Source organism: Artibeus jamaicensis, unplaced genomic scaffold, assembly GCF_021234435.1.
Source record: "Artibeus jamaicensis isolate MK-2021 breed Jamaican fruit bat unplaced genomic scaffold, CSHL_Jam_final contig_444, whole genome shotgun sequence".
Lineage (NCBI taxonomy): Eukaryota > Metazoa > Chordata > Mammalia > Chiroptera > Phyllostomidae > Artibeus > Artibeus jamaicensis.
In genome coordinates, this window is record NW_026521831.1 from 3,728,239 (window position 1) to 3,751,703 (window position 23,465).

The 23,465-nt window shown below is 60.2% G+C and overlaps 1 protein-coding gene across 1 annotated transcript; it reads right to left on the bottom strand.

Annotated features, from left to right (window-relative positions):
• Window positions 1-494: 494 nt before the first annotated feature.
• On the bottom strand, window positions 495-23,126 carry HHIPL1 (HHIP like 1). The gene is made up of 9 exons (XM_053665981.1): window positions 22,840-23,126; window positions 16,918-17,564; window positions 14,149-14,292; window positions 11,578-11,906; window positions 11,017-11,143; window positions 9,179-9,324; window positions 6,201-6,282; window positions 3,732-3,814; window positions 495-2,018 (listed from the first exon to the last, which is right to left on the bottom strand). Exons 1-9 carry the CDS (start codon window positions 23,113-23,115, stop codon window positions 1,441-1,443), a joined length of 2,412 nt encoding a protein of 803 aa, XP_053521956.1. The 5' UTR covers window positions 23,116-23,126; the 3' UTR covers window positions 495-1,440.
• Window positions 23,127-23,465: the final 339 nt, after the last annotated feature.

The following is a 23,465-nucleotide window of genomic DNA, read 5'->3' on the forward strand; positions in this document are numbered from 1 at the left end:
ACAGCAGTGACCAGCACTGAGGCCATGCACCGTGGCAGGGCTGATCGAGGTTTCCATAGGGGACTCAACAGGGCTGGACAAGCTGCAAGGGTGCGGGCCCAGAAAAAGGTCGGAGAGGGTGACTGGCAGCTCCTTCCTGCAGCCTGGTCTCCGCCCTCAGCTCCAGCAAGCGGAGCTGCACAGAGTGGCCGTCACACGCCCCCGGTGCCTGCTCCAAGGAGAGTCGTGCAGGCCCGGCTGCCCACCCTGAGCCTCTGCAGCCCCCAACACGAGCCCTCTCCTGTCATCACTGCCCAGTGACCACCTGCTCACTGTCCCTGCCCCCACCCCATCCCATCAGAGGCTGAGCCCAGCTGTACTGGATGATCCCCACCAGGTCCTCAGTGGGCAAAGAAACTTCTGCCTGTGAGCAGAAGAAGTCTGCAGGCCCTGCTCCTACCCCCAAACCCCGGGCTCCCGGGCAGGTGTCAGAGAAGAGGCAGGAAGGGCTTGTAAGCAGAAGCATTGTTGGCACAGCCCCGGGGGACAAAGCATCAGTAGTCTCACCGGGCCCACAGCCTGGGGGGCCCTGGGGGGTGGGGCTGGAGGAACGGGAGGGTTCCCTGGGACTTTACTGAGCGGGGTTGGGCTTGGAGGTGGCACAGGTGGCCCCAGAGGCCCTGATACAGCCTTGACAGTGGAGGAGCCTGAAGTCCCCTCTCACCAGGGGACCCTGGTACTGGGAGTGGCTGATGACTTCTGTCCTGAGGAGCAGAGTGGAGTCAGGCCTTAGGGTTGGGTGTCCCTGTACCTTCCCCTGCATCCAGAGCACCCACATGGATCCAATGTCCAAGATGACCAGGGGGCTTCGCCCAGGGGTCACCAGGACTGCTCTCCCTCCCCCCAGCCAGCTCTTCCCAGGCGCTTGCGTGGGCCCAGGCAGCCTGACCCTCAGCCGTGGCCCATGGGTCACCCTGGACCCATCGGTCTGATGGCCTCTGTGTCCCACTGGAGGCCTTGCTGTTCTCTTCAGCGCCTCTGGCCGCTGGGCCACCCATCTCTGTTCTTGGGCCACGTTCCTCGGGTGGTCTAGGGCCTTGCACTCCTGCGGTGGGCAGGGCAGGCCTGGTCCCTCTCCCTCAGTCCACCAGCTGTGCCTCTGTTAACACAGCCAGGGGCCATGTCGTCCTTGAAGGGTGGCTGCCCGCAGCACTCAGGGTCCCAAAGCCAGGACTGTGTCCCTGCTGCCACTCAGAGGTAAGAAAAGGCTGCCTTCTGCCCAGGGCCCCAACACCCGCGCAGCTTCCTGCCTGGCGGACACACGAGCAGGGGGACACACAGAGAACACCGTCCACAGGTCTGACGTGCCGCCTTCTGCTCCGAACTCCCGGCCACCTCCACCCTGGGACGCATGCGCACGCACCAGGGTGCACAGGGCGATGGCCAGGCCTGACAGACCAACTAGCTCACTGGCAGGTCAGGGTCCTCGTGGCTGCATATAACGCCGGCGTCCTCCTGGTGGTCGCAGTTGTGCCTGCCCAGGCCGGCGTGCCCGCACTCCAGCAGGGTCTTCTCATCACCCGCGCAGCGCACGTCGTCCAAAAGAATGGGGAGGGCGCGGCCCTCGCCGAACTCAGCGCGCTTGGTGGCCCGCACCACATGCGGAAAGCCCAGCTGGCGGCACACCACCGCGGCGGCCTTGATGTCCCAGCGGTCGTCGCACACAGTGCCCCAACGTCCACCGGCGAACACCTCCACGCGGCCGCGACCCGGGCTCAGGCCCGCGGGGCGCACCAGGCGCACCGCGCCATTTGGGGGCGAGGGGCTCTCCTTGCCCTGCCGGCCCCGCTGCCGCCCACTAGCCCTCCGGCCCCCAGGTTGCTGTGTCGGCTGTGCTGGGCGCCGGGTGGGCCGTGCTGGGCGCCGGGTGGGCGCTGGTGCAGGGGCTGTGGGGCGGGGGCGGGGGCGGCGGCGGCGCGGTGCCCTGGTGGTTGCAGGCACTGTGGGCTGCGTTGTGCTCTCTGCTCTCCGGATGAACTCTGCACAGAGGAAGAGCCTGCCTCAGAGCGACCCCAGCTCTCCACCCCAGAATGCAGACCCCAGGGAAAGATGTCCTGATTCCACCCTCCACTCTGACACCGAGGCTGCCGTGCCTCTGGGGTCCCCTCGGCGCCTGCAGCTGGGTGCAAGGTGCTTCTTCAGTCATTCCACAAACACTCATTGGCAGTTGCTTTGTCTGCTGCTGGGTCCCTCCACCCCGAATCTCAGCCCTGACCTCCTGGGAGTCCTAGTCTTGGGAAGGTGGGAACCGGGAACAGACCTCCCACACTATAAACTCAGGAGCTCAGTGGAAGGGAAGGTGTCTGGCAGAGCTTCTCAGAGCAAGTGACCCTTTCTGGTTGCAATCTTTGATTTAAGGGCAGGGATGCTGAAGCGTATGATGGAGGGAACTGCTGAGGGGCCCCTGGCAACCGGCAGGACAAGAGCCAGGCTGCCCAGGGCCCCCCTTGCCCCCAGGCTGCTGGCTTCTCCTGCTTTGCCTCTTGCTGCTCCCTCCTCCTTCCAGGCCCAGCCCTCAGCCTCTGCTCCAAGAGCACCGCCATCCCACACTGCACTGGGCCCCCGTGGCACCCGGCACACTGTCCCGCCACTGGGCCTGGGACACTAAGCGACTTCTCTGTTGTCCCAGGCAGGACAGGGCCTGGTCTGAGTTCTCCTTGTGGCTACAGCATCCTGCACAGAGCACGTCACTTGCAAAAGTGCCAGAAACTCCTGGATGAGTGGGTGGAACACTGGTCAAGGCTGGAAGCCAACTGAGGCTGGACTTAACTTCCCCAAACCTCAGCTCTTCCGGCCCCCCAACTTCCTCTACCCAGGGTACCCCTTCCTCAGGGCCAGGCACCCCCACTTACCCAGGTGCCCAGCTTGTACCTCTTCCTGCAACCCCCACACCCAGTTTGCCAACCAAGTACACTTGACCTCCTGGGTACACTTGACCTGCTGAAGTATTTCCTTTGGCCCATGAGATGGTTTTTAAAAGCCAACATTTTCAAATGGAAAGATTCGTAAGTAGCAACTCCAGAAGGCGGACACCACATCCGTCTTGCTCAGTTTTATCGCCCCGGAATGAAGCACGCTGGGTGCTAACCGAATGAATTAAATAATCAATGGGTGCATTTCTGGCTTCTCTTAAGCCCGGAAAGCCTGCCAGCGCCTGGCCTCTGCTCCCACCTAGCCTTGGCCCCTCAAACAGCCCCCTCCCCCGGACAAACCCTTTGCAGTTGGCTCCCAATCCAGGGGCAGTCATTGGTGGCCTTGCCCGGCCCCCCAGGTCATAAGATTGGCACCCCCACCCTCCCCACCACCCTTGGCCAAGCAAAACCATGTATGGCAGGCCCGGACCCAACGCCCCTCCCCCAGGGGCCCTGGCATCTAGAATAACTCTCCCTGGTGTTCCTTGCTCACACACCCTCCTTCCTGTCCCTCTCACGAAGTCTGAGTGTGGGTTCCTGGCCACAGCTATTTCTCCTTTTGCCATGTTCCCTTTGAGACCCGCACCCCCCGGGGGGCCCCCCACAACAGCCTGGGACTGGCACGCACCACCCTCTGTCACTGAGTGTCTAACGTGTGCCCAGCACAGGGCTAGGCACAGGCTGAGGACGGGCGTCCAGGCCCAGCCGGCAGGGCCTGCGCTGGCCGTGGGCGATGGGAGCTTCCCTCCCCCACCATGTCCCCTGGGGGGGGGCACTTACTTTCTTTGGGCACAAAGTGGATGAGGCGGCTCCTCACCTTCACCTGGACTGGCTGGATCTGACACTTGCCCGGGGGTGCCCGTCTGCCAACACACAGGAGGTCATGAGTGCCCCTGGGGGCCCGCCCTCCCCCTGCGGCCAGGTAGAACGGGGACGGGCCAGTGCGCATTCAAGCCCGGGCAGGTGTGTGCACACTAACAACGGTGGCCGTTCGTGAAGCACCTACTGTGTGGCCGGTAGCATGCCCGCACGCCCCATGCTCTGGTGCCCATCAGAGCCCCCCCCAGCACAGGAACCCCTCTGCACGGCCCCTGCGGGAGGGTGGGGGGCTCGCCCGAGATGTTTCTCAGAGCACGGCCTGTCCTGGGAACACGGTCCGGTGGCAAACCCCTCCTCCCACAGCCTGCCCTCCGACTCCTGTAACTGCCACCTCCCCGGCCCCACAGCCCCAGAGGAGGGTATTTCTCGGCCCCTCTGGTTCCTGGACTTCTGGTGATGCGGAAACCGGGGTTCTGTTTCCTGGAGGAAGTAGGGAAAGATCCCATCAGTTTAGAGGGGAAAAGGGGGGTGTGTCTTGGGGTTGGCAGCAGATCTGGGGGCCTTGGAGGAGTTTGGGGCGGGCAGAGAAAAGAGTCCAAGGGGGATGCCAGGGCTGTGAACTGGGCTCCGCTGGCGTCTCTCAGGGGCACCGGTGCAGAAAGGAATGCCATTTTAATTAGTTTTTGGCTGTCCCTCTGTCTTTGAACGGGACCCACTGGGTCCTGGGGCTGACCACGTGGGTGCGAGAGCTCAGTAGGTCCAGGCAGCACAAGGGGAAAGCCCAAGGGGCAGAGCAGCCACGTGACACGAGGCGGCTTCTGGGGGGCCTGGCAAAAGGGGGAAACTGAGGAAGGACACGGGCCTTGGTCCCCAAGAGGCTGAAGAAATGCAAGCAGCCACACACACTAGTCAAATCTGGGGACAGGGTGGGCTTTCCGGTGGCTCCGCATCCACGTAATATCCACCCTCCACACAGACCCGGCGGGGCTTTGTTCCTTAAGGAAATTATGTAAAAGATTTGGGTTACGCAAAAAGTAGGAGAAAGACCAAAAAGACCACAGCCGTCATGTTATGTGTGGGCGGTACTGGACGACCCCCCTGCCCCCACTTCCTGGGGCTTCGTTCTCCAAATGTTCTGTAATGCGGCCCCCATGCACTACATTGCAGGGCAAAGAAACACGTTTACCCCAAAAGAGAAAAATGAAAGGGATAAGGAAGGCCAGGGAGGGAGGGAGGGAGGGAAGGGGAGAGGGAGAGGGAGGGAGGGAGGGAGGGGGGGAGGGAGGGAAGGAGGGAGGGAGGGATGGAGGGAGGGAAGGGGGGAGGGAGGGGGGAGGGCGGGGTCTGGCCTGTTTCTGGCCCCTCCAACCCACGAGACCTTGAGCAGAACTGCCGGCCGCCACCCCAGTGTAATAAGCCGGCACCCCACTGCACAAACCAAGGCAACAATGGGTCCAGGTGGCGTCTGGCATGAATTAGGTGCCCGCGAAATGTGACTTTTCCTTAGAGAAGCACCCTTTCAAAAAAAATCTGGAAATGTCCAAGGATTGGGTAAGATAATTAGGGCACAGTGACTCAACAGAGAATCACGCAGCCATTAAAAACGATCCTTTGGAGGGTGACGTAGCAACGTGGAAATGTTTATACCAAATAGGGAAAACGAGACGAAGAAAAATGCCAAGTTTGCATGTGCCCTTCCGCATGATGTAACCCAGGAGCTGCCCAGGGAGAGATGGGAGAGACAGCAGGGAAGCAGAGGGGGTTTGGGAAGGGCTTCTGCCTCTCCGGACAGTGCTGTCGGTAACGAACAGGTCCGTCCTTTCAGTAACAGGGAGGCCCGAGAAGCTGCCCCTGACCAGGGGGGGCGAGGAGGCGTGGCGACTGAACGTGATGCGGGATTCCAGGCGGGCTTCAGGAGCAGGAGAAAGGACATGAGGGGAGCACCGAGATGCCTCGGTTTTAAACAGAAGTATGGAGTTTAAGGCATAGTAACGGACCGATATTGCTCATTAAGTGGGACAAAGGTACCGTGATAACGTACGACGTTTAAACAGGAGAGGGTGTGGGGCACGGGGGAAAACCTCTGTATTACCTCGGCAACTTGTAAAGCTAAAACTACTCTAAAATTTTTTAAAAGTTCTGTTCCAATGTGACGGCGGGGCCTGGGCTTCCCGGCCCGTCAATGTCCCCAACTCCCTGTTACCACAGACAGAGGTGGGCCTGGGGCTGCCAGGCTGGTTTCGAATCCTGGGTCTGCCCCTCACCAGCAGAATGGGCTTGTCTAGTCACTTCCCCTCCGCGGGCCTCAGTTTCCCCACCTGAACAATGGGGATGGAGTGCTGCCCAGCTTGGGGGGCGGTAGAGAGGGGAAAGGTGGTGAGGGCTCCTGGCGGACGGTAGCAGCCCGGTCACCGCTGCTGGGGGACTCACCTGGAGGGGTCGATTACTTTGTAGACAACCCCACGTGCCGCCGTGGCGCTCGGCACGGCCGTGGACAAGAAGTACAGCTCCCCTTGGGCAAGAAACAAGGGAGGGGTGAGAAGGCCACCTGGACCTCGTCCCAGCCAGCCCACGCCCCTCCGCAGGCTCTGAGATGAACCCCCCACCCCCATGCCCACTTCTGGAGGGAGCCGTGAGGGCGGGGCTCTGAGGGAAGCCTGCCTGTGCCCAGAACCAGAGACTGAGCCTGGGAAGGGCACCTGGACGTGCCCCAGAGTCTGCAGCCCAGTGTCCTGGACCGTGGCCATCCTGGACCGTGGCCACCCTGCCCGGACCGCCCAGGACTGACCTCTGCTCTGGCCTCCCTCCCAGTGCGCCAGCCCCTGGCAACCTGCCTGGGTTTCATACCCAGCGCTGCCACGTCTGGGCACAGGGAGGGTCTCTGCCTCCTGGGCGATGCAGGCACAGGGCTCTCTGAGCCTCCGCTTGCTCCCCCCACAACAAAATGCTTCAGAGGACCGCTCTTTGGACTGAAAGAGCTCAGTCAGCATCGGCTACTCCTGCTGCTGACACTGCCCTGCGGGATCCGGGGCCTGCCAGCTCCCGGAGGCCCGAGTCCGTCCCCACCAACCAGCAGGCGGAACACTAGCTCAGGAGTCTCCCACATGAATGCTGGTCCCTGCTCCTGGACCACCCCCTCCAAGCCTCAGTCTCCCCACCTCTTGGGAGCGGAGTCCTGAGCACCCGGAACCATGTGTGAGCTCCGAGAACATCAGTTCTCTGCTCTCTCCTCACCCCAATCTGCCCCCGGCCCCTGTTGCCAGAGGAACCTGTGCCTAAAACATAGGGTCCATTATTCCCATCTTACAGCTGAGAAAACAGAGGCTCAGAGAGGCCAAGAGATTTGGCCAGAATCACTCAGTGGCAGAGTGGTTAAGCCAGGCCCAGATCTCAGGAATGTCTCGGTCCCCAAGCTCATGCTTATATCGGACACATGGTGGCTGGGAGGCCCAGACACAGGCCACATGTGACCTAGTGTGTCAGGTCAGCCGTGCCAGTACCTTCTTCTGTCCTCGTAGGACAGTGGAGAGCTCTCTCAAGGATGGGGCGGGGGTGACTGCCCCAAGGAGAGGTCGAGACCGAAAGTGATGGGGCCGCGTGGAAGAAGGCACATCCCCGGCAACAGGTGCAGTCTGGGAGGGCTGCCTGGGGGCGGGGTCTGAGACTCAAGGCCCAAGAAACCCAGGGAATTCCATGAAGGGGAGGACACTTGAGAGGCAACTTGTGTAACTGGGGCAGATCCAACCATGGCAGGGGGCTGGGGACTAGGGGCAGGGGCACCAACGCTGCTGGGGGTCGGGTGGGGGGCAATAAGGACCTGTGGTGACAATGCCCCGTGGGAGGGAGCGGGGTGACCTGGACAGCTCATGGGCACAGCCACAGATTTGCAGTGTAGCCTTGGGCCCATCCCCTCCCTCTCTTGGTCTCTTTCTGGAGCGAGGCCCTTGGGAGCCGCCGTCTTCTCCCCAGCTGGGTGGCCCTGCCACCTACTCTCCAGCCCCCGGGAACGGCTCTACTCCCCTAGCCCAGAACGCCTTTCTGCACCGTCTTCCTCTGGCTGCTGACTGGGCTCAAGCTTAAGGGCCTGCCCGAGAGGCCTCCGGGGGCCAGGCTGGGAGCTGTACGCCCGCTCCGTGACCCGGCAGGAACAGCCAACCTCAGCTTCCCCATCTGTACAGAGACAGGGTGGGACCAGCAGGTCCTCATGCCCCCTCCAGCCTTGAGCTGCTGGGAGCCACAGCCCCCGCCCCATGCGCAGGCAGGGAGGGAGCCCCCTGGGCACTGAGAGGCCCTGCCTGGAGCCACTCTGATGTGGACAGCCCCTGGGGGCCACCAGGCCGGCAGAGGTCCTTGGTTTTCAATTTGCAAGTATCAGAGGAACCGCGAGTGGCACGGAGGCTGGAGCCTGAAGCTGGGAGAGGTCTGTCTGCCTTGGACCCTGGACCTGTGCCTTCCACGGCTGCCGGGCCAAGCGTGCCAGCAGGCTGTGCCTGGGCTGTCTGTCACATCACTAGTCACTCATCACTCGGTGTCGGGGCTGAGGGAGGGCCCCTGGGAAATGCACCTTCCAGGCCCTGCCTCTCTGTGGGAGGGTTACAGTGGGGAGGGTGGAGAGAGAGTGCCCCTCCTTCCAAAACACATTAACCCCCTACTGACCAAAAGAAAGGATTTTCAAAAGCCCAGTAGGCTTGGGCAGGGTGGTGGGGGCTGGGGCTGCCCTTTGGAAAATTTAGATTCTGATGGGTGTCGGTTCAACAAAGGTTTCCCAGACTCAGGCCTGGGGGCTCTGGGCACTGGGCTCTGCAGGGGACACCCCTCAAAAGGCCCCCGGGTGGGCGTTGCCCAGCAACTGGGCCAAGCATCCACTAGGCCCCACTGGGGGCCCCTAGGCTTTTGTCTAGGGACAAACCAGGGCCAAGGACAAAGGCAGGAGGCTGGAGCGGGATCCAGCCTCTGTGGCCCCTCTTCCTTTCCCCTCCCCCACTGATTCTTGCATCGAAACACAAGGGTTTGCACGCAGGACCCACTAACAGGCAAGAAGGTGGGGTCTACCCACTCTCCGAAGACAACGTGGCTTCATTTCATAGGCCCCAGTGCATTTGACATTAGGCACCCAAGGGGGTGAACATCTTGGGAGGCAGTCGTCCCCCACCTGCCTGCACTTCCACTGTTACAGAGACTTTCCCGGTCCCCTGACTGCCCTCACAGCAACCTTACTCAGGGTGGGGGGGGGGAACTGAAGCGCAGACTGGTGAGGATGATGCTCGAGCAAGGTCTCAAGCCCACTGAACACACCACTCTTCATCCTGAAGGTGGTTTCCAGCCTGAGACCCCTTCCCTGGAACCCCAGGCCGGAGGAAGCCACAGGGTGGGGACCAGTCAGGCGTGGGCAGCCCGGGACTGCTCACCAGCCTCGTCCTCTGCAAAGGAGATGATGTGTGGATGGTAGTTGTTGATGAGGCCTGGGAACTCGCAGGTCTGGCCACGGCCCATGCAGAGCTCGCTGTACTGCCACTGGCCTGTCTCCGGGCCTTCTCGGAGGGACATCAGACGCCTGCAAAGGAAGAGGAGCTGTGGGGTCATGCCTGGCATGGTGCCCAGGGGCCTGTCACCCACCAGTGCACCCATCCATCCACTCATCTATTGTCCAGGAAACTAGGACCATATATAATTGCAGGGTCCAGTGCAAAATGAGCATACAGGGCCCCTCGTTCAAAAGGTAAGAACTGCAAGACAGTGACGGCAGAGCATTAACCCTAGTGTGGGTTCTTCTGAGCATAGGGCCCTGGACATCCATGAAGCTGGCCTTGCGTGACGTCTTTATGAGCACCTACTGTGTACCAGAGAAGCAGGCAGGGGAAGGCACAGAGAAGACCCGCTTGGGTCCGGCCCCCTCTGCTCGGCCCCACCCACTGACCAGCAGGAGGCAGTCAGGGGCTGACTTGGACGTCAGGACCAGCGAGGCTGGTGCCCAGGACTGTGAGCCCACTTTGGAGCTGCCTCCACATCGGAGTGCAAGATGGAGCCTGGGCACCTGCACAGTACGGAGATCCGGCCCCTCGCTCCCTCCCCCACCTGTCAATCACCCAGCCTGCCCGCCTGCCTTACCCTCTGCTGGGAAGCCCTCCTGACTGCCCTGCATCGGGCTTCTCTGGCGCCGTGCACAGGCCTCTGCGGCTGGACTAGAGTGGACCGAGTGTCTGTCTGTCTGTCTGTCTGTCTCCCTGACTCGGGTATCAGGTGCTCTTCAGCTCTGTTGCTCTGGCCCTGGCCCTGAACCTGACCCGGCAGATGGGCTTGGGAAAGGTTGGCAGAATAAGTTGAATCTCTGGTCAGGGGACTTGGGAGTCAGTCGAATTGGGGTAAAACCAGAGGTTTCATCTAGACCCACTTTCCAGATGGGACAGCTGAGTCCCAGAGGCAGGCCCCACAGTGGGGCTGGGGCTGAGGAAAGGACCCAGCATCCAGAGGCCCAGCTCCGGGCTTCTCTCAGCTCCAGCTGCCGACGAGCTGGCCACACAGCCACCCACCCAGGGTGGCAGCCTGTGTCAGGTGAGACTCCTCTGCTCCCCTGCCCCCACCCAGGGCTCCCTTAGGTCCTTATTTCCCCTTCAGAGGAACACTGCAGAGTGGGCATCACCAACAGCGACCGGGTACTGAAAGTACTAAATTCGAAGCACCCTGTGTGTTAACCAATTCCCTCTTCAAACCACCCTGGGAGGCAGCTACATTACCGTCTCCATTCTGCAGATGAGGAAACTGCAGCACGGAGAAGTCAAGTGACTGGCTCAGGGTCACTCGGCTAAAAAGGGGACCAGGATTCGGACCCAGGCTACTTCAGCTACACATCTGCACACCATGCCAGGCACATGGCTTCCCTTGGGCCTCAGTTTTCCCTTCTGTACAATGGGAGAACTAGGTGGCCATGCGGCCCCATAAACTCCCCTGGGGAAGGAGTCTGACCCACGACAGGTTTAGGGGTATGCCCTGCCCGCCGTGGGGGCACACTGCCATGGAATGTGGGAACCCCACGGCAGGCCTGGGCTAGAGCCCCTGCTCCCCTCTCCCCAGCAGGGTGGCCTCCCCGGCCTCTCCGGACCAATGCTCCCTGGGGCCCTGGTCAGCTGGTGCAGTGACAGGTCCTGGCCCCCCAGGGTGACCATGAGTGCTCTAGGAAGTTGTTAGTGTCCCTCCCACCTCACCCCTTCGCCCCCCCTGCCTCCAGAACTGAGGTCAGGCCACTTACCCGCTCATGAAATCGCCGAAAATGTAGAGGCCGTTCAGGTTGGGGTACTCGCAGCCCCGGTACACGTAGCCCCCAGTGACCGACTTGCCCATCTTGTGGGGGTAGGCGAATATGGGCAGCACGTCATCTGCAGGGCGGGGAGAAGCTGGGGTGAGTCCCTGGGGCCAGCCCCTCCCCCACAGGAAAGCTTCGTGGGCGGTTCTGAGTCTTGCTGGACAAGGGGATGTGAGGGCACTCGGAGGGTGCAGACGGGGACCCCGCTGGTCAGCAAGGGAGGGAGGGGCTTACAGGGGGCAAGGTGTGGAGGAAAGCATGGGTTTGGTGGGTGGAGGTGGGGCGAGGCGAAAAGAGCAAGGAACATCCCAGGAGAATTGGGGAAGGGACCCAGTAGAGGGTGGGTCCCAGAGGGAGGCACACATCCTGTGGGTGGAGGGCGGATCTGGGATGGGGGTCCCCAGGGGCTGTCTTGTTGAGCGTCGTGCAGACACCAATGGTGGCAGTGGTGCGGAGCCACAGGATGGGTAGTGGGGGGGGCGGCGCAGAGGGCTGGGGGGCGGTCACCGAAGGAGGCGTTGGCACACAGCTTGAGGTCGTAGCACTCGAAGCCCTCGCGTGCGCGCCAGCCGTAGTTGCGGCCGCGCTCCACCAGGTCCACCTCCTCGAACTTGTTCTGGCCCACGTCGCCGCAGAAGAGGCGCCCGCGGCCCGCGCCGGACACCGGGTCGCCGCGGTCGAAGGAGCAGCGCCACATGTTGCGCACCCCCAGCGCGTAGACCTCGGGCCGCGCAGCGGGGTCGCCCACAAACGGGTTGTCAGGTGGGATGCGGTAGAGAAGGCCATGCTCACCGCGGTCCACGTCGATGCGCAGCACCTTGCCCAGCAGCGCCGACCTGCGGGCGGGTGGGAGAGGGCACCGGCTGGGGTTCGCCCTGCGCCAGGGCCATCCGCCCCGCCAGAGGCAAGGCCTTGGCCGTGGGCTCAGAGACTCCACTGGGTTCAGTCCTCCTCCGCTACTTACGGCTGAGTTACCTCTTTTATTCATTCAGCGTTCCCAAGCCCCTCACCATGCGGCAACCCTGTCCCGAGCCCTGAGCATCCATACCATCTATACAGTTGCCTCACGCCACAACGAACCTTTCAGATAGGTGGATTCTACTGTGACCCCCACTTTACAGACAGGGCAGCTGAGCTCAGAAAGGTCACATGAGTGCCCAGACACCGCACCACTGGAAATGCTGGGGCTAGGGCCCAATTCCCCAGGCTGGCCGCAGAAACCCACGGTCTTCACCACAACACGGTCCCACCCCCAGACCTCATTCTCCAGGGACCTGAGGGTGGTCCCTCTTCCCCGCCCTCTTAAGGGTTGTGCTGCAGGGTAAACATAAATGAATGTCTCATGCAGTCTTCTCCCAGCACTCAGCACAGTGCTTGGTACATGGTGGGTGCTCATTAAGTGTTTGTTGAGTGAACGAAAGAATGACTACAAGCAAAGTCAAGGGCACCATACAGAGAGTACTGGTTGGGGCTCAGAGAAGGGAGAGAGAACGCTGCAGATCTTAGCAGGAAACAGGAGGCCCAATTCTTGCTTTCTCTCCCACATTCTCCCTGGCCCAGGCCATCGCAGGCAGAACCAGGGCATGGCAGAGAGTGGACAGGCCTCGGTGGTAGTTCACCCCACACTCCACACCCTACCCTGACGTCAAAGATGAGGCAACCCAGGTTCGGAGAGGGAGACCCCCCAGGCAGCTCTGGACCAGGAGCCAGGCCATGCCATGGAGCCAGGACACATGGGACAGGGAGGGGTGCAGCCCTGACCTCCACGCAGCTCCTGGGGCGAGCAGCTTGTCGGTTTCATTCGTCACATGACCCAAGTGACACCTGATGGGGAAAGTCTGCCTTGTGCTTGAAGACGGGAAGCACATGGGGGACCGCTCTCATCCGTGATTTCTGATGCACCTACGTAGCCATCACGTGGGTTTTTCCCTGGCTGTTGGCATCTTGGTGGACTCCCTCCCTCCACGCTGCTTTTCAAGGCAGGTCTGCTGTGCTTTTGCACACTCAATGCAGCCATGCACATCATCCTCACACAGCATCAGCAGCCAAGGGCTTCCCTCCTTAGAGACGTCTCTCTGTGTCCTCGTGAGGGAGGTGAAGCTCTACCACCCAGTAGAGTCCCCTCAGTTAACTCCCCACTAGCCCGTGGGTCTCTCTCGTGCACTCCAGCTGCTCGGCGCCCAGCTGCAGACCACAGCCCAGAGCCACACACCACACGCACCAGGCTTCCATAGATATGTAGGCAAAACGCACAGCAGCAAAGTAATGTTTTAAGTTCCGTCCAATTAGCCACAAATCCTTAATTTCTGTTTTCTGAACTTCGTCTCTAAACACACCCCCAACACGAGAAAGCTGTGACGACTCTCACACTGTCACAGACGACAGCACGGGCCACAAACTGCGAACACTTTAATTACTGTAATCTACATCAGCCCCGCTAGCTCTGCTTTCTGGGCTGAGAAAAGGTTTGTCATTTTTGGCGAAGAGCGTGGAGGAGGCCGTGGAGGACAGCCTTGTCTAGACCCGCGAGACACCAAGTGTGCTTGTCTCCTTGTCTGTCCGTCCAGGAGTGGACTGACGGCAGGCCATCTGCTCAAGGCAAGAAATGACTAAGTGAGGGTAAAACTGTGCTTCAGTTTCTGGGCCATCAAGGGTGCCCACTGAGGTGCCCATGCAGCTCTGCTCCAACCAGCTCACGCTCCCCATTTGGTCTGACACAGCGCCCCTTTCCTTCCTCTGGTTCCAGCAGGACTGGGCTGGCTTCAGAACAAAACCCTCCCCTCCCCGGTGCCCTCTGATGTCACCTCTCAGGGACCTGTGACAAGTGGGCACTGTCCCTGGCCCTCCACAACCATGACTGCTTTTCCCTCGCATGACAAGCGTCCCCACGAAGATCATTTTTCTCCTCCTCTAACTGATGAGAGGCAGTGGCCTGACCAGCTGCAGGCTGGGCTGGGCCCCCAGCCCTTTAGGCTACATACACTGCACTGTGTGGCTGAGGAGGTCACTCCCCTCCAGGAGAGTATGGAACCAGGGGTATGTAAAGCAGCCCACCAGCCGGCCGAAAGCAGGACATACTTGTTTTGGGCATTTCCAAACTTTCCAAAGGGGTCTCCGGCCATCCCGCCGTCTCCGGTGAAGATGTAGAGGTACCCATCGTCGCCAAAGAGCAGCTGGCCCCCGTTGTGGTTGGAGGCTGGTTCACTGATCTCCAGGATTATCCTAAAAGAAGATGAGACATGCCCAGCACCCCCCCCCAAAAAAAAAACCTCAGCCAAAATACAAAACAAGATCACAGCCATAAATCCTCTTCCCTCTTAGATACCATTTCACAGTCGGAAAGATTTTTCATGTCCTTTATGGCAGGTGATTTTTATAAAGATCTGGTAGGCTGAGTGTAGAAAGTTCACTCTGTTGTGCTAATGAGGAATGGGATGCTCAGAGGGGTTGAGCAACTTGCCCACTGTCACACAGCAGAGGTTGGACCAGAACTCAGGTCTGTTAGTTCTGATCCACTGCCTTTCCCACTGCTCCCCACGGCTAGCACCTGCCCTGTTATGATCGCGTGAAACTGCTGACCCAGGCACACCTGGTTTCTCCATCGGTCATAGCCACCCTCACGCCAGCACGTAAGCTGAGCACTTTCCATGTATTCCCTGTGTTCACCTCCATGCCACCCTCAGCAACCCCCTTTACTGCCACGGGGAGCCTTCCCCTATACTGTGGCCAGCCAGCGGGCTGCTGGTTAGCTTTGGTCAATGGAGAGCGGATGGCGAGAGGAGACGAGATGCCCCATTTCCCTGGCTTCTGGCGCTGCCTCTAGCACCTGTGGCTGCAGAGACGGCCACAGTGGCCAGTGAATGGGGACTCTGGGTTTCAGCCCGGATGCTTGGTACCAGGAGCAGCAAATGGAGTACCACGGGCCTTTGCCCTCTGGTTCCTCTAGCCTGTGAGTGGAGGCAGCCTCTTGTGGTAACTTGACCTTCCCCTTTTCCTTCTCCAGCCCTCTGAACACCTTCGTAGCCACTGTATTCAATTCCCTCCAACTAAGTGCTTAGGCTGCTCTTCATGTTCCAGGGTTGATCTCTGAGTTACAAGTCTCTTATTAACAGAGATTAGAAAAGCAAAGGTATGGCAAGGTCAAGAACTGGAACCCAGGATGTTGGGCCTTCAGAGCCAAGACCAGAAGCCTTTCCACGTGAGGCCAACACAGATCACTGGGTGAGCGTACAGAGCTCAACTCCAGGTCCCCAGTGGACGGGACTGCACGCTATCATTGACTGCCTGCAGTTGGTATCCTAGCCCTGGGGTCAGGGACTGGCAGCTGAGTAGGGCAAGGGTGACCCCTCAGTCTTGGCCCTTCCCTGAGTCAGCCGTGTCTAGGTTTGTACTTGCCAGGTCCCCAGAGAACCCTCGCTGAACTTTCACTTGAAATATGTTCATATATTTATTTTCCGTTGCACCTTCAGTGTTAATCAGGAGTTAATTTTTAAATGTCACTGTTGAAGACATATCCATTCCATTCCTCTCTCTCCCCTTTGTGAGATCCATGTGATAAACTTGGACTCTCTTGGAAAACTGGTTGTGCAGCCTCATATATGATCACAAGAACTATTTCCCCTTTTTACTCTGGCTGCCAGGATGCTCATGTTCAAAATTACTGCTACATGATGAGTTCTCCATGAGCCCTCAGATTAGCCAGCATATTTGATTCCTTTTCCTTCTTATACTTCGATGTCTAAGATTTTACAGTTTTAGCAAGTACACGATGTGCTGTTATTTACCAATATGTTCTCAGGTGCAGTCCTGGCCCTCCCCAACCTGTTCTGTATTTCAGAGGGCTAGTTCCTAGCATGCTTCCCCAGCATGGGAAACGTTTCCCATGCTTCTTTGCTAGGTGGCCTCCAGCTAGACTCAGCCAATGAAGGCCTTGGCGAGAGACTGGAGGGCAGGGGGACAGGAAAAGAGCCAGTGTATTCCTCCCCATCTCTCTCCCTCGCTCCACGCGGCATCTTGGCAATAGCTGTACCTTCTCCCTGGATCCAATTCCCATTGCCCAGGCCCACCGTGGTTCCAGCTCCCACCGAGAGGCCCCAGCTGCAGGGCTCCAGCCCAAGCGGTGGAAGCCTATCCCTTCACCTGTTAAACTCAGAGTCTCCTCACTTCTTCCCAGGGTTGCTCTGTCATCATCCTGACCCCTCGGGAACTGTTCCCATGTCAAGTTCTGCCTGCTGAGCCACCCGATACAGGGCTTATTTTCCTGCTGGGCTCAGGCCGATGAGTATGCCAGGTCAGGTCAAGCCCGTTTTAGAAAGAGTCAGGCACAAATAGTACATTGAGCCAGCTCCGTGTTGAGGGGAGCAGAGCCAGGGAGGCAAGGAAAGGATAAACCTGCAAGGGTGGGAGGGGTGGAGGGTCCAGGTGAGGAGGATGCAATTGCCTGCAGCCCCCACAGTGGGCTGGGGGCTGGGGGAACAGTGGGGAGGGCTTGCAAGATGGACAGGCCAGGGTCCTGGCTGGGTGACCAAGCAGGTCACTTCACCTGTAGAAGCCTCCACTTCCTCATCTGTGTAATGGGGACTTCATACTCACTCACCTCACTGGACTTCATGAGAACCCAGTGAAATGGACCAGCTGAAGTCCCTGATCCGGGCCTTTGAACGTGATCCTGTGACGTCTGTCTGACAACTACGCCTCCCCTCACCCCAGAACATGGGGCTCGGCCCCCTCCCCAGGATAACATTCAAAACACGGAACAAGCCCTGCAGCCCACCGCACAGACGACCTCGTCCTACCGGCCGAATTTCAGCCCTGCCCCCGCCCGGCCTGGCTCCCCGGGGCGGCCACCTCTCGGAGTTGTGGTCCACGGTGTTCGCGTCGTCCCCCGAGACCCTGAACTCGCTGATGCGGATCCACTCGTCGAAGTCGACGCCCACCGAGTAGTACACGTAGAGCTTGCCGTTGTGCCGGAAGCGCGGGTGGAAGGCGAATCCCAGGAAGCCCCGCTCATCACCCTGCCAGGGCGAGGTGAGCACGGCCTGGCTGACGTTCAGGAAGGGCTTCGCCACCCGCGAGCGGTCGGGCAGGTAGGCCCACACCAGCCCCACCTGCTCGGCCACGAAGAAGCGGTGGGTGCCGTCCCGGGCGTGGACCATGGCCACGGGGTTGCGCAGCCCGTTGGCCACCTCCTCCAGGCAGAGCTGCAGGCAGCCCTGGGCGTCGGCCACCACGCGGCCCAGGTTCGAGTTGAGGTTCTCGCTGACCAGCAGGTGTGGGAAGCAGTAGTCCGTGTCATCCAGGGCCAGGTAGCGGCAGAACTTGGCACGGTTGCCCTCCAGCGCCCAGAGCTCGCGGTCAGGCGACAGGTGGCGGAAGAGGCCCCGGCAGGTCTGCCACATGTCCAGGCAGTAGTCCTGGCAGAGCCCGGGCACCGTCCGCAGGGGCGTGGAGGGGTCCTCGGCGTCATAGAGGTGGGCCGCGTAGGGTGAGCATTCCTGCGGGGACAGGGACGGCTCAGGGCTGCTGTGTGGCGGCACTTACGGGCTGTGTGACCTTGGACCGGTCAGCCCACCCCCAGAACCCCAGGCTGCTGATCGGCTGATCTGTAAATGGGGACAACCCCACCCAGGTGTTAGTGGGATCAGTCTCCACCACCGCAGGCCTCCCATCCCCTCACATTCTTCTCTTTTCTTTTTTTTTAAGATTTTGAAACATGCCCAAACAGGGGCTCAACTCGGAAACCCAGGAGTGCTCCCTGTCTGGGAATCGAACCGGTGACCCCTCGCCTTGCCGGGTAATGTCCAACCCACTGAGCCACACCGGCCAGGCCTCGCCTTCTTTCTTTTCTCTTGCTTTCCATTCTGTTAGAACAAATAACCACAACTGTTACTCCTACCACGGCCAACAGCATCAGCAGCTACTCTTGTGGAGGGTCCAAGGCTCTTTTTATTCAGATTTTATTTATTTATTTACAGAGAGAGGGGAAGGAAGGGATCGAGAGAGGGAGAGAAACATTGATGTGTGAGAGAAACATCTATCAGCTGTCTCTCAGGCCGCCAGCTGGGGACCTGGCCCACAACCCAGGCTTGTGCCCTGACAGGGAACCGAACTGGTGACCTTCTGGTTCACAGGCAGGCACTCAACCCACTGAGCCACACCAGCCAGGGCCAAGGCTTTTTTACATACTTTCTCTTGTAACATAACTGACGCTTCTGCCCTTTATCTGCACAGCGTACTTCTTTGTTTAGCTCCCAACTCAAGGGCCACCTCCTCAGGCAGGTCTTCCTGGGGCCACCCGAACCCTTCTGCTGCAAGACAAAGGAACTGGACCCTCGAGGCCTCTCTGGACCCCTTTCCAGCTCCGTTGGGCTCTGACTTCACGGGGCAACACCCAACAGCCAAGGTTCACCCCTCACCTCCCACTGAGGTGAGACACTGATGGGACACTGTGAGTTAAGTACCCCCACTTTGGCACCCTCCCTGTACCCCACCTGCCCAGAGCAGAGGCCTCAACTCCCTGGGCTCTATGAGGTCCCTCGGCTGGAGCCCCCGCTGAGAGAGCAGATGTGATTTTCCAGGTCTGTGTCCGACACACACGCTTCCCAGCCATGAGCTCACCGTGCCAAGGCCTGCTCTGTCCAGCCAGGGGCCCCCAGAGGTGTTGAGGAGGCGCTGACAGCTTGCAGCCCCCCGAGGCCGGGCCGGGTTCCAGCAGGAGGCCTCCAGGGCCAGCGGCCGCAGGCTGCCCTCTTGGCCGTGTTCTCAGGCGCCAGGCCAGAAGCCACTCCCTCCCGTTACTCGACTGTGCCTTTGCCACACCGCAACCTGTCTTCCGGGCCCCTCCACTGCCACTGTGGAGCTGAGGGCCACCTGGTGATGTGTGCTTAGAGGTCTGGTCAGTCGCTGCCCCGGGTCCAGACAGGGACAGCACATCTCACACGCTGACAAGCAGGCTCTGCCCGGTGTCACCTCCCCCGACCATGGTCCCCCGGAGCCTCCCGAGTCCCTCCAGAGGCCCTGGGAGGACCAGGGAGGGTCTGAACGCACACTTGCCCCACTTAACCTTCATGAGGTGGGGTCATCGAGACTTCCATTGCACAGATGAGGGACCAACGCTTAAGGGTCATCCATCAAGAAGTGGCCGAGTTGGGGGCACCATCCTTGGCTGACAGACACAGTGGGGAGCAGAAGGGACTTCCAGAAACCAACCTGAGTGCCCGCCACTCATCAGAGCCCAGCCCAGAACTACAGCGGGAGTTGGGGTGGGGGGGCTCCAGAAAGCCAGGTGGGAAGTTCTGCACCCACGGATCGAGATGTGGGGTCCCGCAGACCCTCACTCATGGCCCGTGTTCCCTTCCTTGCATGCCGTGCGAGCCTGGGGCCCAGACCTGGGCAGTCTAGAAGCAGGAAACGACAAGAGGGGGCAGTGATTGCTGCGGACGAGGAGGACGGCCAGCCTCTAGCCTCACAGCGGCCAGCGGGGGAAGGCTGCAGAAAAGCCATGGAAAACAGACCCGGCAGCACACTGCCCAGCTGCCTGGGCCACTCACTCCACACAGGGGACAACCACCTCACTGCCCCAGGGGCAGACCACCTGCCCGCCTTGCTGCCCTGGGACTCCACTGTGCCGCTGCTGGACTTGAGAATCCTGGGCCCGAGTCCTGAAGGCTTCTTACATCCACCGCCTGTTCCTCAGGAAGACCGAGCCTTCCTGTGCAAACGTCTCTTGTGGGATGTGCCCTCCGTGCCCACTTCTGGGTCTGGAAACCGTGCCTCCAGGCCCAGCTCCAAGGTCTCCTCTGACTCCTCCATTCTCCCAGGGCCCAGACTCTCCCCCGGTCCCGTGGATGTTCCCACAGCCCTCGGTCCAAGTCGCAGATGCCGCAGTCACCAAACTGCTCTTCTGCAGCCAATGGGGTAAGCTTCTGCTCTCACGTCACCACCGCCACAAATGGCTCAGCCTGTCTGCCTGGCTAGGACTCAATAATCTCTGAGCATGCCCCCCACCCGGAGGATTGTGGGACCCTCCAGGACAGGGACCCTAGGGCTCAGCACACAGTGGGGCTTCAGAAGGCAGACAATATGGCAAAGTGATTAAGAGAAGGGCTTTGGAGTCAGAGCAAACTGGAGACTGAGTCTACCATTCCCAGTGTGACCTTGGGCAAGTTCCTTAACCTCTCTCTGCGTATGTCCTCATCTGTAAAAGAGAGAAGGAATTCCAACCTCACAGAGCCCTTGAGAGCAATAAACTGAAATGACTCACGTGTTTGTCCAGTGAAGGCTTAAGCAATATAGGCTGTCAAGATGCACGTCAGGCCCTGGCTGGGTAGCTCAACTGGTTAGGGCATTGTCCCAACACAACAAGGTTTTGGGTTTGATTCCCCATCAGGGCACATGTAAGAATCAACCAATGAATGCAAAAATAAAGTGGAACAAATCAATGTTTCTTTTCTCTCTGATCAATAAATAAAAAAAAAAAAGATGCAGCTCAATGTTGCCTCCTTCCGGAAGTCTTCCCTGACTGTTTCAGGGAAAGTGTGGTCTTTCCGAGAAAGCCCCAAGAAAGGATCAGAAGCACCAGGAGGGACAAACGCCCTCTGGCTAGGGAGCCACCTGGGCAACTGGAGGTGGAGGCTGGTGAGTGCCAGAATGGGAGGGGTGGGGGGCAGGTTCTGGAGGAGACTGTGGGCGTGGGCACGTTTTCATCCCCTCCCGTCTGGAGTCCAGGTCCCCAAGGCAGACGTGAAGGCCTGCTGTCACTGACTCAAACTTGCAAACAGGCACCTGGGCCCTGCCCCCGGGGTGGAAATCAGCAGGCCTTGAATCTGGTCCTCCAACTGGTGCTCTCCCTCCCTCCCACCAGGCCCCGCCAGGGAAACCGGGAGCCAGCGCTGGCTGCCCTCTCCCCTCTCCCAGCTCACTCCAGACATGAGGTCACTCCCAGCAAAGCCTCGGGTGAGGCAGGCGCTAGCAACCACTCCACCGCCGGCTGCTCAAGGCCAGCCCATGCCGGGAAGATTCCCAAGGAACGAGGGGAGCTTCCTGCTGGGGAGGTAGCAGGACCGGCCCTTTCCTTCCTTCTCCACACATGTGTCCGCCTGATCTGTCCTGCTGAGCCTGCTGTACAGTAAGCGCTCAGTCGACCTACATGGAGTGATTTCAGGAACCTGCTATGCGCCCAGGGGTGGGAGGGGCCCGGACCTGGTCCTGTGGAGCCCCCACACAGGTGACGGAGCCAGACACTCGACCAGGCCTTGCTGGCTCCCCGGAGATGCTCAGGGACTCGGCAGAGTCCACTACCAAGAGCGTGCACCCCCCTCCTTTGCATTCTGGAGCTCCTCAGGGCACCTGCTTCCATCCTTTAAAAATTTTTTAAAATTTTTATTCCTTACCTGAGGAGGGAGAGAGAGAGTAAAACATTGATAGGTCGCCTCCTGTATGCACCCTGACCAGGAATTGAACCTGCAACCTAGGTATGTGCCCTGACTGGGGATCAAACCCACAACCTTTTGGTATAAGAGATGACAACACTCCAACCAACTGAGCCACCCAGCCTACCCAGACAGGCCACGATATTGGCAATGAGTGAGGTCTCAGACTCACCATGGCCATCACCAGGCTGTGTGACTTCCAGGCGAGTCCTGGACTCTCTAGGCCTTCACTCAGTCGGCCTCTGGGCCTAGCTCGGTCCCCACCCAGGGCTTGGCAGCCAATGGGGGCCAAGGAAGCAGGCACCAGAGAAATCCTACCAATGTGCATTTTCGTCATTTAGTCTGCGGGGCAACTCTGGGGGCAGTAAGATTGCCTCCGTCTTAAACACGATGCAAGGACCATCAGGGGACACGTAGAGACCTTCGGAATGACCTGCCCAGCATCATGCAATCAGGAACTGGCAGAACCAAAATCAAAGCCCAGTATGTCAAACTCCAAGGCAGCCCCCCAGCCCTGTGGGCCGAAGCTGGGACATTGCGCTGCCCCTGCAGGACCCTCTGGCCCCAGTCCTCTCACTGCCCAGGTGCTGGGCCAAGGCCAACCTTCAGGCTTAACAGTCTGGACTGTTATACCCACCAGTGCGGGTCAGGCACCCAGCATCAGACCCACGCAGGGGGAAAATGTACAGCTGAGGCACAACTTGGTGTGAACAGAAGCCCAGCTCCTCTTTCAGAGGGGAGATGGGGGCAGAAAGTTTTCACCAAAAAGATGTCACTCAGGGAATCTTGAAGGATGAGAGCGCCTCTGCCAGTGGGGGCGCCATCACGAGGCCGGGGCACAACCCAGGTGGGACCTGCCGCGCCTGAGGCAGTGCAGGCCCGGGGCTCACACAGGGTCTGAGGGTCCGAGGGTCTGGTCCCCCACACCCCTAGACGAACAAAAAGCCAGCGCATCGACCATGCCCTCAGCAGGCCCTTGGGACAATAGCTTCCCACCCGTGGTACCCCGGTGAGGGCGGAGCTCCCTCTCCCGGAGCACTGCAGGGCTAATTCTAGGAGGCCCTGGGCAGAAGAGCCCCGAAGCGCTGAGGGAGTGATGACATCAATCACCGGTCCCTCCTGGTTTGGGAAGGGAAACTGAGGCCCAGAGAAGGCCCAAGTCACAATGCCAGGGAATGGCAATGCCCTGGCCACCTCCAGACGCCCGCCTCCCCTCCCCAGACCCAATCACTCCCGCTGGGGGCCTTGGGGTCCGAAGCCCGCTGTCCACCCGCCGGCTCGTCCAATGGGGTTGCCGCCGTCGCCACCCCTCCGCCCTCTACCGCCGCGCCCAGCTCACCTGGCAAAGCAAGTCGAGCGCGTAGCCGGCGCACGCGGCCCACAAGCCGGCGTCTACGCGCGCCGCCAGGGCCCCGAAGCGGCGGGCCAGCGCGGCGTCCTGCTCGGGCGTGCAGCAGCCGAAGGCCGAGTACTGCGAGCAGAAAGGCCGCGGCTGTGGGGGCCGGAAGGGCGGCCTGAAGTCCAGGCACTGCGGGTGCGCCGCTGTTCCAAGTGCCCGCAAAACCAGCAGCGCGAGCAGCGCTGGGGCCCCGGCCCGGGCTCGCCGTCCCGCCATGCCGCTACCACCCTGCTCCGCCCCGCCCCGGCCCGTGGGGAGCCTCTGACCGCGCCCTGAACGCCCGCCTCCCGCCTAGCTAGCATCCTCCGGGGTCCGGCCTCGAGTTTGTCGACCTCCCCAGCAAGGAGGAGGACAGCTCTGGTCCGGGACACGTGGGCGGGACTGAAGGAAGGAAGGTGCCTGTGCAGAAATTGGAACACCGCACTGCTCAGTTCCCGCGGTTCGGGCAGCCCCTTCCTCCTGGACGCAGAGCCTTTCCAAATACAACGGCAGTGGGCCTGCCTCCTGGGGCCCCGGGTGCAGACTGGGTTTCCAGTTCTAACTGGGCCTCAGCTTCCTCTCCTGGG